Below are 15012 nucleotides of genomic sequence, written 5' to 3'. Positions count from 1 at the left end.
GAAGTCTAGAAAGTAAACGGATCTCCTTGCATAATTTGAATACAAGGACACTGCTAACGTTTGAATAGGGACTTTTAGATTTGCCGAACGACAACGTGGATTGCTACGATCGATGTCCTTTTAATGCACTGCCTTGAATGAACGTCCCACGTATCAGTCCACCCAAATCTAAAAGTCCCTAATTTCACAGATAGGACATACGTGACATGTTCATTATGCACAGTTCTACATAATTTGATTTTGGCTGCAAATGGGAAATAGTTTGATTTTAAGATATAAAGGTTTTAAGAAAGCTTCTCTATAGTTTTCATTGTGTTCTTAGGGCGTCGATCCTACCCTTTATATCCGTTGGGCACACTACTATTTTGGCCTATTGTTGGTTATGTGCGTATAAGGGCAAGTGTATGCTTAAGTGACGTTCACAATTAAACACGTTTTACATTTGCCTATGTGTGCAGTTGCAATGATTCGCTTGTACACGTGAGCCCTTTGAATCATCATTTTCCATCTTGTTTGTGATTCAAAAGTTATAAAAGGGGGGAGGTGGTGTAACTAGATGAGACGCGCTTTTATATATCCTTGGAGTGGGTATGATACAGTAATCAGATTTTGTACCAGGCGCGTACACAGGGGGAGGTGGTTTGGGGGTTAAACCCCCCTCCCTTCATTTTTTTCATGTGTATGTTTTTTGAGAACCCCCCTTATGAATTTTGATTTTGTTTTGTTTTGTTTTGTTTTTTTGTTTTTTTCTTCAGCGGCTGGCTGAGTCGCTGCGAAATGTTTGGCCCGATTTCAAAATGTTAAATATACATTTTTTTTAAATTTCGATTTGATATTTTACTTCGCTTGCATAATACCCAAATAAGCGGTTTACACTAATAGCTTTCCACGGAGTAAGAGCTACAAAGGTTATATTCTAGAAGAATAAAAAATGCAGTAAAAGAGAAACTAGTACACAACTATAGCTTAAGGTTGGTAGATTACGATTACCCCAACCAAATCTAGTTTTCTGTATCATAGTCATAGTACACAAATGTCCCCTAATATTGGTTGCGATATCTTTCTTCACCTCTGGAATGCAGGTAGATGTTCTACTAATGAAATCATTATGAATAATTTTCTTGAAATGTCGTGCCATGTCAAACTCTTCTTCTCTGAAATACAGATGTTCTTCAAGTGAAATATCCATGCATATATATCAAATTCTCTTGTTCTTTTTATGAAAAAACAAAAATGTGTTCAAAATATATCTGTCGTGTTTAGCAACAATATAAGGTCCTATGATCTTTCACTTTTTGTGTGATGACCTTAGGGCGCTGGTGCGATGTTTAAAAGGTTATCCTTGAATTGTGTTAGAAGCCAATAATTCTACATCGGTATATAGTACACGGACTCAACAATCTCCATGGTTTTCGTGATCAAACAGTTTAAATTACCATACTCGGGACTTCGTTACACTCTAAAAAAATGTTGGGGAAAAAATTGAACAATTTTTACCCAACTAATTAAAGATTTTGCATTATTTTCCCAGTGTTAGATAAAAGAAAATACCCAACTTTTAACCGACAAAAATGTACCAAATTAGAAATTCACCCAATTCTCACCATTATGTCTAGCATATCGTACAGACACTAGTTGGGCAAATTATAGCATGTGAGTGACGAGCAAACTTTGCCCCATTTCGTCGTCCTTCCTACGTATTATACAGTGTGAGTCAAAAAAAAGTTTACACCTAGAAAATTGCTAATTATTCAAAAAAATCATCGATGGACATTAAACTGTTATATGTCTTATGACAGAGTGTTTTTATCCAAATCATTTGGTACCATTTTTGTGTGGTATGTGTTCACGCATGGATGAACAGGAGACATTGTTTGCGAGAGTGCAAAAATCGAATTGCGCGAAAGTTGCCTATGTGATGTTTGAATAAAACAATTGGGATTTGGGTATTAATTCGGTCTTTGCAGATCCAAATAATTAACACCCCTAACAAAATTAATCATGCCACACATATCAAATATCGAATATCAAATATCAACGAACATTTTTGCGCGTGTGTGTGTGTGACTTTGCTTTTTGCAAAAAACATGTGCAATGCATTTCATTTGATAAGTTCAATCCATTCTCTCACTCCGCTAATCCCAACATAATACATACTGAAGGCATCACTTTGGCGCAAGTCGATTTTTGCACTCTCGCAAACAATGCCACCTGTTCATCCAAGCGTGAACACATACTACACAAAAATGGTACCAAATGATTTGGGATAAAACACTCTTTCATAAGATGTATAATAATTTACTGTTCATAGATGATTTTTAAAACAATTAGCAATTTTCTAGGTGTAAACTTTTTTTGACTCACACTGTATAGGTTTTGGGGTTACGAAACAAGTTCCATTGTCGGTTGCATAAAAAACCAATGTTGTTTCGTGGTTGAGCGGGTCGCCCTTTGTGAGATCTCTCTTTTAGACCTTCGTCAATTAAGCTGCGGCGTCTTTACTTTCTTGTCCATTGTTCGTAGTAGTGGTAGGGTATAGACAGCAACATTTTTGTGACGGCATCATTACAGCTAGTGTCGTGTAGCTGCTGGTTCGTAAAGCGTCAATATACTGCATAATAAGGCACTCCTCTCAAACTCTTGTCGTACGTGTCGGAATAGAAAGGTAAGTGAGAGTGAGGTGGCTGGTAAGATAAATTACATCAATTAAATTGGTGTTATGCTTACACACACTAAAGTCGAGTTATTGAATATTTTGTTGTGTGACGCTATTATTGAATACATCCCAATGTCAATTAGTGATATGTGTACAAAAAATAATATATAGTGAAAATATGTCCGCTTGTGTGTGTATGTGGGTGTGGATGTGTATAACCGTATCATAATAATTATGTGCATGTATATAATAAGTAATAATAATATTAATCATCCCCTTAACGTCTTCCTCTTCTCCTCCTTCTTTTTCATTTTCTTTTTCTTCTTTTTCTCTATATATCTTCTCAATCTCTTCATTTTTTAAAAAACATTTTTACGCCATATAATTACTGTAATAAGTTTCTGCTAACATATATTACGATTATAAGAGTATCGTCTTTGTCTATGAAATATAAGTTTTTCTAACCTCTGTGATAATTCATTTTGTAGTTCATTGCCGAGCAGGAGAAAGTCGCAAACAGTCACGATGTCGAAAACGAGTGATCCCATCTATATCTTCCTGGCTTTCTTCGTCCTGATTGAGTTCATCGGCGTCGTTATCGTCAACACCATCGGGTCCTTACCTGTTGACCCAGGTGAGTTGAGGGCAAATGGTTTTACCTAGGGGGGGGGGGGGCTGTGAAATTTTGGATGAGGGATAGTTCCTGTGCGTTAATTGTCCTCGTCAACACAAAATAATCATCCAATTTGAAATTTCATTTGAGCTTAAAAATCGTTGCTTTTTGTTCCTTTATACTTTTCTCCATTTTCTTGTTTCCTTCTACTTCCTCATCTTCTTCAAATGTTTTTTCTCGATGAATTTACATTCCGAGAAATTATAGGCATAATGATTTAGAAATGTAGTTAGGTTACTGCTTTATATCAATTGATATGGTTACAAGGGCTAACTTAATCCTCTTTGTTTCAGGTTTCTTCCTTATAATTTGAAAGAAGAGTAAATCCTAAACCCAAATATGATAACGCAAAATTCAATATAATAAGTAATACTGAACGAGAAGGCAGGTCGAAAAACCAGTTGAAACCAGTAGGCAACTGGTACCAGTTAAACTAGTAGTCAACTGGTACCAGTTGAAACCAGTATATTGAACTAGTTTTTAATATGGGAATTGAAACACCGCCAACCGGAACCAGTTGAAAAACCAATTGCCATTTGAGTCCAATTTATATTTCCAGTTGGTTTACCAGTTGAAACCACTATATTCAACTTGTTTTTATTATGGAAATTGAAATACCGCTAACTGGGACCAGTTGAAAAACCAGTTGACATCTGAGACCAGTTGATATTTCAGTTGAATTACCAGTTGATTTACCAGTGGATTATCCAGTATATTGGAGCCCAGTGATCAACTGATAATCTATAATTGATATTGACATCTTGTCACCAACTGGTTCACGTACTATATACACTCTTGCAATTACACCATCACAAAGATCATTTGAAGTGGATTACATATTATAAAATTATACAAGTTCTTTCCTGGTTATTAATTATATAATCAATATATCTAATTTTACGTCGCAAATTAGATGTAAAACATGATCAGGCATATATAATATATTTGTCAATGCACAAAATTTGATGAGCATTGTCACATTTGTTTGACAGATCATGATAATTATATTTCCTGTGAAATATGCAAACTAATCATGAATATGCATATAATACATTCATTGGTTTTTGAACTGGTTTTTGAACTGGTTACTGTACTGTTTTTAGCTCATCCGGCCCGAAGGGCCCGATGAGCTAATATGCCGTGGCGTCCGTCGTCCGTTCTTCCGTCCGTCCACAATTTTCAAAATGCTTCTTCTTCGTTATTTTTCAACCGATTTTGATTCTGATTGTTTCATATGATAGGTCTAGGAGGGGGATTTAAAACTTCTACACAGAATCGTGAAATTTATTATCTATGCTAATTTATGCAAATGTATTCGAAACCACAAAAAATGCTTCTTCTCCTTCATTTCTCGACCGATTTTGATTTGGTTTGCTGTATCTGGTAGAGCTAACTTTGGTACACTAAACTTCTACACAGAATTTTGAGATTTTGCTTCATTGATTAATTATGGTAATTTATGCAAATGAATTCAAAAAATAATTTAAAAATCACCCCAAAAAAATGCTTCTTCTCCTTCATATTTCGACCAATTTTGATTTGGTTTGCTTTATATCGTAGAATTCTACACAGAATTTTGAGATTTTGCTCCATTGATTAATTTTTATTTTTTGACCAGTTCAAAAGTGTACCACATAAAATTTACGATATTTGTTGTTGCGAGATGCGGATGAGCGCTACGTCATTGACGTTCTGGTTAAAACTGTTCTTTGATTTTGTCTTTCAACTTGTTTTCCTACTGGTTTTCTGGTCACAGTTAGCGAAAATCAAATGTCCATATTGACACCAGCTGAGTATACTGGTGTCAACTGGTACCAGTTGAGACCAATAGCATACTGGTCCAAATTAATCTGGTATTCTACTGGTCCCAGTCAACCTGGTATTTCTACTGGTTTCCAAATTGGTCAATTGATTTTAACTGGTACCAGTTTAAAATCAGTTGATCACTGGTTTTCATCTGGTAGATCAACTGGTAAATTATTTTTTTTCAGCTGGTAAATCAAATTACTTCAGATGGCAACTTGTTTTTCAACTGTTCCCAGTGAGCGGTATTTCATTTTCCATATTTAAAACCACTTAAATATACTGGTTCAACCGGTACCAGTTGACGACCGGTTTTAAATGGTACCAGTTTACCAGTTGAAACCAGTAATATTCTGGTCCCAATTAAACCGGTATTCTATTGGTCCTAGTTGAAATTGGTATTTTTCGACTGGTTTCCAACTGGTACCAGTTGAGGCCAAATTCTACTGGTCCCAGTAACAACTGGTATTGTATTTTCCAAATTGCATCAACTGGTCTTAACTGGTACCAGTTTAGACCAGTTCAAACCAGTAGATACCAGTTGGAAAAACTAACTGGTTTCAACTGGTATCAGCTGGATTTCAACCTGTTTAACCAATGAGCACTGTCTTTTCTCGATCCTTACAGGTTGGTTCCTGAATACGACGGGGGACCTCTCGGACAAGTACGCCATCTCTATCACCCCAGCTGGCTGGGCCTTTAGCATCTGGGGTGTCATCTACATCTGGCAAGCAATCTGGATCATCTATGTCATCGTCAACATCTTCAGGACCAACAAGTTTGGCAAGGTGAGTGGGTAATCTCAACACCATTATACATGATATCAAATTAATTTATTTAAATAAAAGTCATCCGGAATGTTATCTGTATCTCGCAAGTCATTTTGGCAAATTTAACTCGAAGACACACATTAGCATGGTTAAATTAGAAAGTAGTGAACCGCCCTCCCCCCCCCCCCCCCCCCATCCTTTCCTCCTAATTTGCTGGTACTCAGATGATAACTTACAATAGCGTAGTCGTGATCTGAGATTGATTTGAAATCCAACTACCACATAAGTCTGTGAATATTGATGTGCATCCCCTCTTTCTTTTCTCTCCTTTTTTCTGTCTTTTCCCCCTTTTACCAATATTTTGTTCCTTATTTTGTCAACCCTCCTGTTTGATTTTCTCGATTAGTTACACACAGCCTTACTTTATTCTACATATATTCTTTTGTCATGTGTAAATTTGCAATATTTGTTTGTTATATATTTGTAAAAATGCAAAAGAAAAAGAAAATCAAACAGAAATAAATAAATCAAATCAAATCAAATCTCCATCCTAGCCTCTGATAATGATAGGTTATACTGTCGGCAAATTATATCAGCCCAAAGGATTCTTCTTCAAATTGTCGGCATGTCCCATTTGTCGGCCATGCACCTTAGATGAAAAAAATCTGACACCGATATAATACTATACAATATGGTAATATACACTATATTGCTTTTTACTTTTTTAATTTTGGTTCGTGTCTAATGAAATTGAGTTTTCGGTGTCATCTTTGTATGTTGGCTGTCTTTATAGGCTACTTAGACTTTAACTGACTTTAATTTGGACAATTTGTCGGTTCCTACACTATAATAGTTCTATTTTTCTTTTTCTTTTTTTGACATTAAAATGTATCTTAAACACATTGGGGAAAGATGTAAGGCTTGAAAATGTGAATGTTGTACTTTATTTTAAATAAATTTCTTTAATCGACTACTCCTTGACTTATCTTTACAGGTGTACCTGAACCCCTCCATCGTCCCCCCTGCCTTGTTGGCTATCTACGCCGTCAACCTCGTACTCAACGTCACCTGGTTGTTTACATGGGACAGACAGTACCTCATCGTCTCTCTCGTTGTCCTCGCCCTGATCGCATTCACCAACTATGTTTGTGTCATCATCAACCTCAGAGCGGTTGATAAGCATATAGAACAGTTGTGCAAAGATCACAGGTAAGTTTGGGCTACTCTTTTCTATCTCTCACCCCTTTCCCCCTCCTGCTTTTTTTCTGCATGGGTAATTCTTATTTAAGCAAGTTCAAGTACACGGATTGGTTACAATTATTAAAGATTTCATTTTTGCTTTTGGGAGGGAATGGTAAATAGGCAAATTCAAGGTATACTGATTATAATTATGACAGCTTTTAATCAGCTTTTTGTTGGAGGAGGATTCGTATATCAATATACACTAATTTTAATTATTAAAGACTTTAAGTTTACCTGATGATCAGACAAATAGGTGACACTTCACGTATTCATCAATCTTTGACTTGCTCGTTAAAATATAGCATGAAACATTAGCCGATGACGAATCATTATCGGAACCCGATTGCGAAACATTTCTTTTTTTCTTCTTTTTTTCCAAAGAAAAAAGTATTCAATCATTCTTGAGCAAGAACCAAACAATACATTTGAACAAAGTACAAGTTGTGACATATCGGTAAAACAAACATTATTACAACAGTTGCACATGTCTCCATTTATCAAGTAATACAAAGAACTTATTGGCCCGAATTCACAAAGGAGGTTTGTCGACAAACATTCTTTTGTTTCGACAAACATTCTTTTGTTTCGACAAACCTCCTTTTGTTATTTACAAACCAGGTTTGTAAAAAAACGCGTCAAAACGATTATGACGTACATAAACCTCGGTTTGTCGACAAACCTCCTTTGTGAATTCGGGTCATTGCGTTTGATAGAAAGAATCCGCTCAACTTCATAACATCGTTTGAGCATCTTCTTAAAAGAATTCAAAGATAGCCGTTCCCTTTTGTATGTCGCAAAAAATATATAGTGTTTTGCAAATAAAATGACAAAATTAAAGATAGATTGCGTACCATCTGGGAAACCAAATAAAAAGCAATTTTAATTCAAAAGCACTTCATTGTTTAGAATACTTTCAACAGAGGATAAGCAAAATGTACATAAATTAGAATTAGCTATGCATGCCCATAAATGTGAAGATATACCGAAACATTTCGGTTAACTATTGAAGCGATTTCAAACCTGCTCCTGACTGAAGATTCTAATTGATCAATTCGAAATGTCATTAGCACCAGGTCGTTGGATAAATCTCGCCACTGAGTGCGATGCACAGCTAAGCTATCCTACCGAATGACTATACCGAATAATAATTTCTTCCATTTAATTGTTCCTCCAGGGTTGACCTATGGCTGAACAGCTTTTTCATCACAAATGGTATCCTCGTCTACGCGACCTGGACCACCATCGCCACTCTCCTCAACCTCAGCACGGTTTTAACCTACTCCGCCGACCTCGAAGAAGAAGTCGCCTCTCTCATCTGTCTCTCCATCCTCACCGTCGAGCTCGTCCTCTACTTCGTCGTCGATATCTTCCTCCTCGAGCGCCACCTACGCTCGGCCTTCATGGTCTATCCCGTCGTGATCATGGCCTCGATATCCGCACTCTTCAACAACTGGGACCCGAACAGGAGCGTGTCTATCTTCACCGCGGTGATCGTCGGCCTGGCGTGCGCTGCTCTTGTGGGCAAGGTGATCAAAGGACTCACGTGCTGTTGTCGTAAGGATCAAACCACCGTAGCTAACAGTGACAAAATGCCGATGCAGGATGTTGCCTGAGTGATCGACCTCATTTCGGAATTTCGAAGCAATCGACTGTTTTAATTGCTTTTGAACGTAGACTAGTGTCTAATCTTTGGAATTGTCCATTAAAGGTAATATGTCCCTTTTGCAGCCAACCTCAAATTCTGTAGAACTTTGCAGGAATTATGATGTATGTCCATCTGTGAAATTTAAACATTAGCAGTGTCCTTATATTCAAATTATGCAAGGAAACCCGTTTACTTGCTAGACTTCACTGTCAGACACTATTGAGTGAATGACTGGCTCTTTTTCTTCTTTGGTAATAACATACATAAAATGAGCTGTAAAGGGTACATGAGCATTTGTCTACATCAATAACCCACTTCTTGTGATGGCCAAAATTAAACTGATTGAACCTTTGCGCAGCATAAAACGTATAACCATTCCGTACAATGGTCTGAAAATCAAGACTATTACTTATTGGCTCTATAGCTCCTAAGTCGATTTGACAACTGATAGTCGTTAATTTCCCACTTGAAGACATTTTCAAATCCCACCTCTTTTAGGGAAGTTTTAAATTAGTATTATCTTTCAAATGCCGTTGGAATTTAACCTTTCATTTTTTGGGCCTACAAATGGGACATAGTACCTTTAAGAGATATGTTTCCATTTCATTTTTTCCGGTCATTACTCGTGACGTCAATGTGTAAATACTTTAATATTTTAATGTATATAAAACTATAATTTGAAGTTGTTAATTTCAACTCGTATTTATCAGCAAGAGGGCTTTATCGGCGAAATCATTAGTTGACTACTGGTTATAACAGGTTTTTCTAACCGGGTTCCAACTAATCAAGCTTGAACATGCAATGTACTGTGAGAATTATAGGCAGTGCTAATTAGTATTTGTTTTCCGAATAGACCAAATTATATTTTATCAGGAATATGGATGGATGCATCGAAATGTAAGTCCCAAGCACAGGGGCATCGCTATTGAGCCCCGCCATCCCCCCCCCCCCCTCAAATTATTTTGTTGGAAATCCGCAATCTTGACGGCCAGCTCGGTCTCGGGATTGTACAATATGTTTACATTATGCTTACATTTTGTTGTTGATCTTCGTTGTTGATAGGTTGATTTTTTTTTTTTGGTTGCTAGTAATATTTGAAATATCTAGACTCATGTGTCAGCAAATTCGGTCCTACAACCCCTAAAGATTGCCCCCCCCCCCCCTTTTTTTTCCCCCCGGTTTTTCGAAATGGTCGCGAGAGGACGCCACATCGCTTGAATTTTAGCCAGCAAATATCGCATTCGCAGTGAATTAATTTTCCAGGCAATAAGTTCACCTTGTATATCTCAAAATAACCAATGTGCAGACAAATTTTGTAAATAGTTATTTATAGAATGTTTATAAGCAGATTCTGTGCTACATAACCACCACTGAAGAAGAAAAAAAAGAAAAAATATATATTACTTCTACGTATTGTTAGTTCTTTTTTATGTATTTTACTAATAAAACTGATTCAACTATATTTGAATACTTATAGTTTTGTTCATTTTATGTACTTTCTGAGCGAGAATAATGCTCATAGCGTATGACTGTATTAGCATATTGAATGAGTCCAATTGTCGGGACACCCGCGCAAGAGCAGATAAATGTTTTTTGTTCACAGCTTTTACAAGGCGCATCGAGATGAATGCTAGACACAATCATGTTCATGAAATTTGTGTAATCTTTTTAATTTATGCACCGTTTGCAACATGTTGAAGTATTCTTCTCAAGAGAGCAAACTAAATGCATTAATCGATGCACCTCCATCACCATAACAGGTAGGACAAACATTATGGCTTGCCCTAGCTACCTATAATATTCTTAAATGCAATTTGCATTCTGACTTTTGAAATACAGTTATTCATAACGGATGAATGAAATAATTCGTATCGAGTCACTTACGCAAAAATGTGGTTGCATTACGAAGATGAAACTCTTTAAATTTGAAGGACGAATTGGGGAATAATTATTGATTTATCTTTCGTTGTAGTAATTATTCGTTGGTAATGTGGGTTTGGAAAAAGTTAGAAATTGGTCAGGTAATGGGGCTATTTATTATTTAACCTCAGAGCCTTTGATTAGGAGAGTTTAACAAACCCGGTTCGAATTGCTCTTTGTATTTGTTGGGCAAATACAGATCAGAAAAATATACGCCGCATGTTGTGACCTACCGAAACCAAGTTGGCCAAGCTCTTTGAATAAATGGCTCTGTTAATTACCCTACATGCAATTTTGCACGAGTATTCACTCGAAACAATCGTATATAAAAGCTCGATAATGCTTTTATTATTACGATTATTTTATCATTTTGTATATAATCGTCGGGATGACAGAGACACATATAAGTCATAATCACTGTTAAAACCATCGAAATCATTGTCAAGATCAGCAACATGTACATTATCGAGACGCCATCACTACAGGTATAGAGATCACCATCATATCATTAAACATCGTCCTACTTACAATCATCACCATCACTACACCATCATCACCAAACATTATCACTACACAATCATCGCCAAACATTATCGCAAAACCTTTTTTTTTTTAATCAACCCGGGGCAATTTATTAGGCCTTTATGCATCACCTATCAATGTGGAAATTCACAATGATTTCTACGAGCAGTAAAAAAAAAAAAAAAAGGGGGGGGGGCATTGAAATGGCCCTGAAGTTGATTTCTGGGAGATCTTTGCGTTCATATCATCAACAACCATAACAACAACAAACTGATAGTAAACTAACTTTGAAAAGAAGGACAAAACACTGCATAGTTCTTGTATCACTTCCTTGCTATATTTTTTTTATTTTTTAAGAGCATGACTAAGCCACGTCTCATCATGCATATGAAGGCCACGTGATGGAAACAAAAGATCATGATTGGTTCTCTCTTGTCTTTTCTTCCCGTTTCCTTGGCAACAGTGGCTTGCAGCTCACTAATCGTCTACACCGTGCGCACTATAACTCCGACACACTAAAATACACTGGACAGAAATCAAACGTTGACCTACAAAGTACAAGCAGACCTACAGGCACGCAAGGAACTATGAGAACAACAGCGATGGCAAAAATAAATACCATGTCATCAAAATTGACAATGTGAGAACAAAGATGGCAAATTGTAGAATTATCAATTGAACTATGGTGCCCTCAATACGTGATATGTCAGAAAATATGGAAGGGGTGAGGAGTAATTTATGCAGAAAAACAGGTAAAAGGGGAATCCTATAACAGAGACTGATAATTACATATTTAGCAAGGTTGGTGAAAGGTATATGTACCAAAAATATGACTTTTTGAAGATGAAAACATTTATTCCAACTCAAAATAAATACATGTACAAAAAACCTTTCTCATCTTTGAAGGTTTAAACATCTGGCAATTTGTAATTCTTTTCTTCCCTTAGTTTCTTTTGTAATATTCAACAAATAGTTGTAAACAAATGTTCCAGAGCACTTAAACAAAACATGATTTGGGCCACCGTATAAGTGACATTAGAAATGACAAATACGTTGAATAATTGATTTTAAAAACGGTTCAGTTCTTTTCAGGTTTGCACTTAACCAACAACAGTATCAACAAGTCTTTCTGTAAGAGTTTGTTCCTTTTAAATGTTTGAATGATACCCTCCACAATTTTTCTTCATTGATAAAAGCCACATACAGGTAGTTGTGGTACCAAGCTCTTCAAAATGTTTCAGTATGGTTTTACCGATTCTAGTTAGAATTGTGTCGGGCTTAGATTTGAAGCAAGCAATTCAATTAGTGTTTAAAGTAGACAATGGAGCGATGTTACTCACAGCATTTGTCATACGCATAGAGGTTTGCCGATTAAACTGATAATCATTAGTATATTCTGTACATTTGTGCTTTCTGTTTGAAGAAGCAATCAAAAATATGTAATTCTTCTCACTATAACACTTAGTACACTGTTGAAACAGCACTAAAGTGTGACACATAAAGGTTCTTTAACACCATACACAGTGTGGATACATTTGTTGTACAGTTGTACAGTATTCAGCACTGTATTACCCATTAAAGTCTTATACATGTAATACATCGAGTACATTGTGAAACACTCAGCACTATGTTTCAAAGTGAGGTCTTTTATCGCATAGGACAATAAATACTTAGCAATAGGGTGTTTCACACTATGGTCTTATATCGCATAGGAAATAAACACTCAGCAATAGGGTGTTTCACACTATGGTCTTATATCGCATAGGAAATAAACACTCAGCAATAGGGAGTTTCACACTATGGTCTTATATCGCATAGGACCATTAAAACTTAGCACTATGGTGTTAAACAGCCAAAAGATACAACCTAATGGTATATAATTCAGACACCACACTTTAGAACGTGGTGTAAAACATATGTTTGGAGCAAGAATAATGTTAAGTCTGTATCAAAGTATTAAAGTGTATGAGTTAATGCCTTCCTGGCTCCATACAAACGAATTGAGTTCAACAATACTCACAGTCTACCAATTGAATTTGCACCAATAAGCGTAGCGTTCAACTCATTTACAACCAAAGACCTCCTATCACTTATCTAGCACAGCAAAACCAACAACAAAGGATATATTAGAATGGAATTCTCCAAAAACAGCTTCTAAAAGTTAAATTATCTAACTACATATACTTTGAGACTGATAATGTAAACCCAAGCTCCACAACTTCCATAACCATAACTTTATCGGCAGAAGAAAAAAAATAGAGCACATTTTACATGCTGTAAGATAAAATAATTTCACACTAAATGATACATCAATATGTTTCAAATACCTAGGAATTTCCAAATTCTATGCACACTATACAATCGACTAGCTAGCTATGATGACCTACAAATCAACACTAAATACCTCTGTGCATATGTACAAAATCCATCGCGAGATCCAGTCATCACGATTGAAAAATATTACATTTCCTTCTCTCACAATCAACACAAAAATAACCAAGAAACGTATATATTCAAACCATTAATATGGAAATATCCAAAGTGATATTTCGGTCTATACACAACATCAAATTAATATATAACGTGTTAAAGCTGTACAGGAAATATGTTGTCTATCTTCTATTCATTCTAACTACCTTTAAAGTAATCTTGAAGAGAATAAAAGGAAAAAGAAGAAATAAGTTGATGATTCTATATTGTGCCATCATGGGAAATATATATATATATATTCATGTATATATGTACAAAATTTAAATGATTGTGGTTACCAAGACACAGTAAAAATTAGCATCATACTACTTTTTTACATCTCTTGCAACAACGAAAAGAGGGATATACAAACGTAACTAAACAAAGATAAAGAAAATCTCCCCAAAAAATGTTTATATACAAATATGTAACACAAAACTTATGCCTAATGCGAATGTTTTCTTTTCATGTAAAGGAGGAAAGTATCCTTGATTTCTTAAAGAAAAACAGATGCTCTGTATTGCTATACAGCTTGACAGGTTATGTGAAACTATTTACAGAAAATTCGGAGATAAATCTACCACAAAAGGGAAAAAGGTTATTTACAGCTGTGTTGATATATGTACACTGTGCGTAAATCAAATGTTACCAGCGCCTCGTAAGAAAGAAGCCCCTGCTCGAAAAATGTCCTATGAATTTCTCTGTACATTTTTTTTCTTCCTGTGCATGGAATAGCGCAGACGAGTAGAAAATTACAATGCCTTATTTACAGTTCAGTTTCAGCGAGATGCTATGAGGATCTGACAGCTATAAATCTGGTTTTATCCCAAGTTGAACTCGAGAAAGACCATCTGGTCACTTCACTCACGAGCTCAGTCTATCAAACTACGCTCATAGTGAAATATACAAACAGGAGTTCAAAGATTACAAAATTCAAAATGCATACTGTTCAGGTCAGACCAAAATTTCTTCACAAAAGATCAGTTACATTCCGGATTTCATTACTTTCTATGGCCGACATCCAAGGATCAGAAAACCCAAAATAAATACAAGAATTGACCTGCCATGTTCTTTTCATACAACATTCTGTATAACTATTTACACTTCTCACATGGCATTCACGGGACCTTACCTCACAGTCAATATAGAGAGTACCCTGAGAAAAATTACATATTATTTATTTTTTAAACTGATTATTTTTTCTTTAATTGACCTTACAATATATTGCTCATGTTTCTTACAGTATAGCGACAACAATCCTACGACAGACCCCCAATTCAAGCTAGGGCAAAATCACACTGTCACTATGAAA

The 15012-nt window shown here is 35.9% G+C and overlaps 1 protein-coding gene across 1 annotated transcript; it reads left to right on the top strand.

Annotated features, from left to right (window-relative positions):
- The first annotated feature begins 2586 nt into the window (after nucleotides 1-2586).
- LOC115919069 lies at nucleotides 2587-8906 on the top strand. Its single transcript, XM_030998749.1, has 5 exons — nucleotides 2587-2665; nucleotides 3145-3290; nucleotides 5760-5920; nucleotides 6897-7111; nucleotides 8319-8906. The coding sequence occupies exons 2-5, from the start codon at nucleotides 3182-3184 to the stop codon at nucleotides 8755-8757; spliced, it is 924 nt and encodes a 307-aa protein (XP_030854609.1). The 5' UTR covers nucleotides 2587-2665; nucleotides 3145-3181; the 3' UTR covers nucleotides 8758-8906.
- Nucleotides 8907-15012: the final 6106 nt, after the last annotated feature.

This window comes from Strongylocentrotus purpuratus, unplaced genomic scaffold (assembly GCF_000002235.5).
Source record: "Strongylocentrotus purpuratus isolate Spur 01 unplaced genomic scaffold, Spur_5.0 spur5_contig_861, whole genome shotgun sequence".
Classification (NCBI taxonomy): domain Eukaryota; kingdom Metazoa; phylum Echinodermata; class Echinoidea; order Camarodonta; family Strongylocentrotidae; genus Strongylocentrotus; species Strongylocentrotus purpuratus.
The sequence above is the reverse complement of the archived record's forward strand: the minus strand, read 5'-3'. Positions and strand labels throughout refer to the sequence as shown.

Excerpts from the sequence above, each read along its gene's own strand:
- LOC115919069 (XM_030998749.1), top strand. The coding sequence starts at position 3,182 with ATGTCGAAAACGAGTGATCCCATCTATATCTTCCTGGCTTTCTTCGTC. Across the intron at positions 5,921-6,896 it reads GGACCAACAAGTTTGGCAAG|GTGTACCTGAACCCCTCCAT; the intron begins GTGAGTGGGTAA and ends TTATCTTTACAG. Across the intron at positions 7,112-8,318 it reads CAGTTGTGCAAAGATCACAG|GGTTGACCTATGGCTGAACA; the intron begins GTAAGTTTGGGC and ends TTGTTCCTCCAG.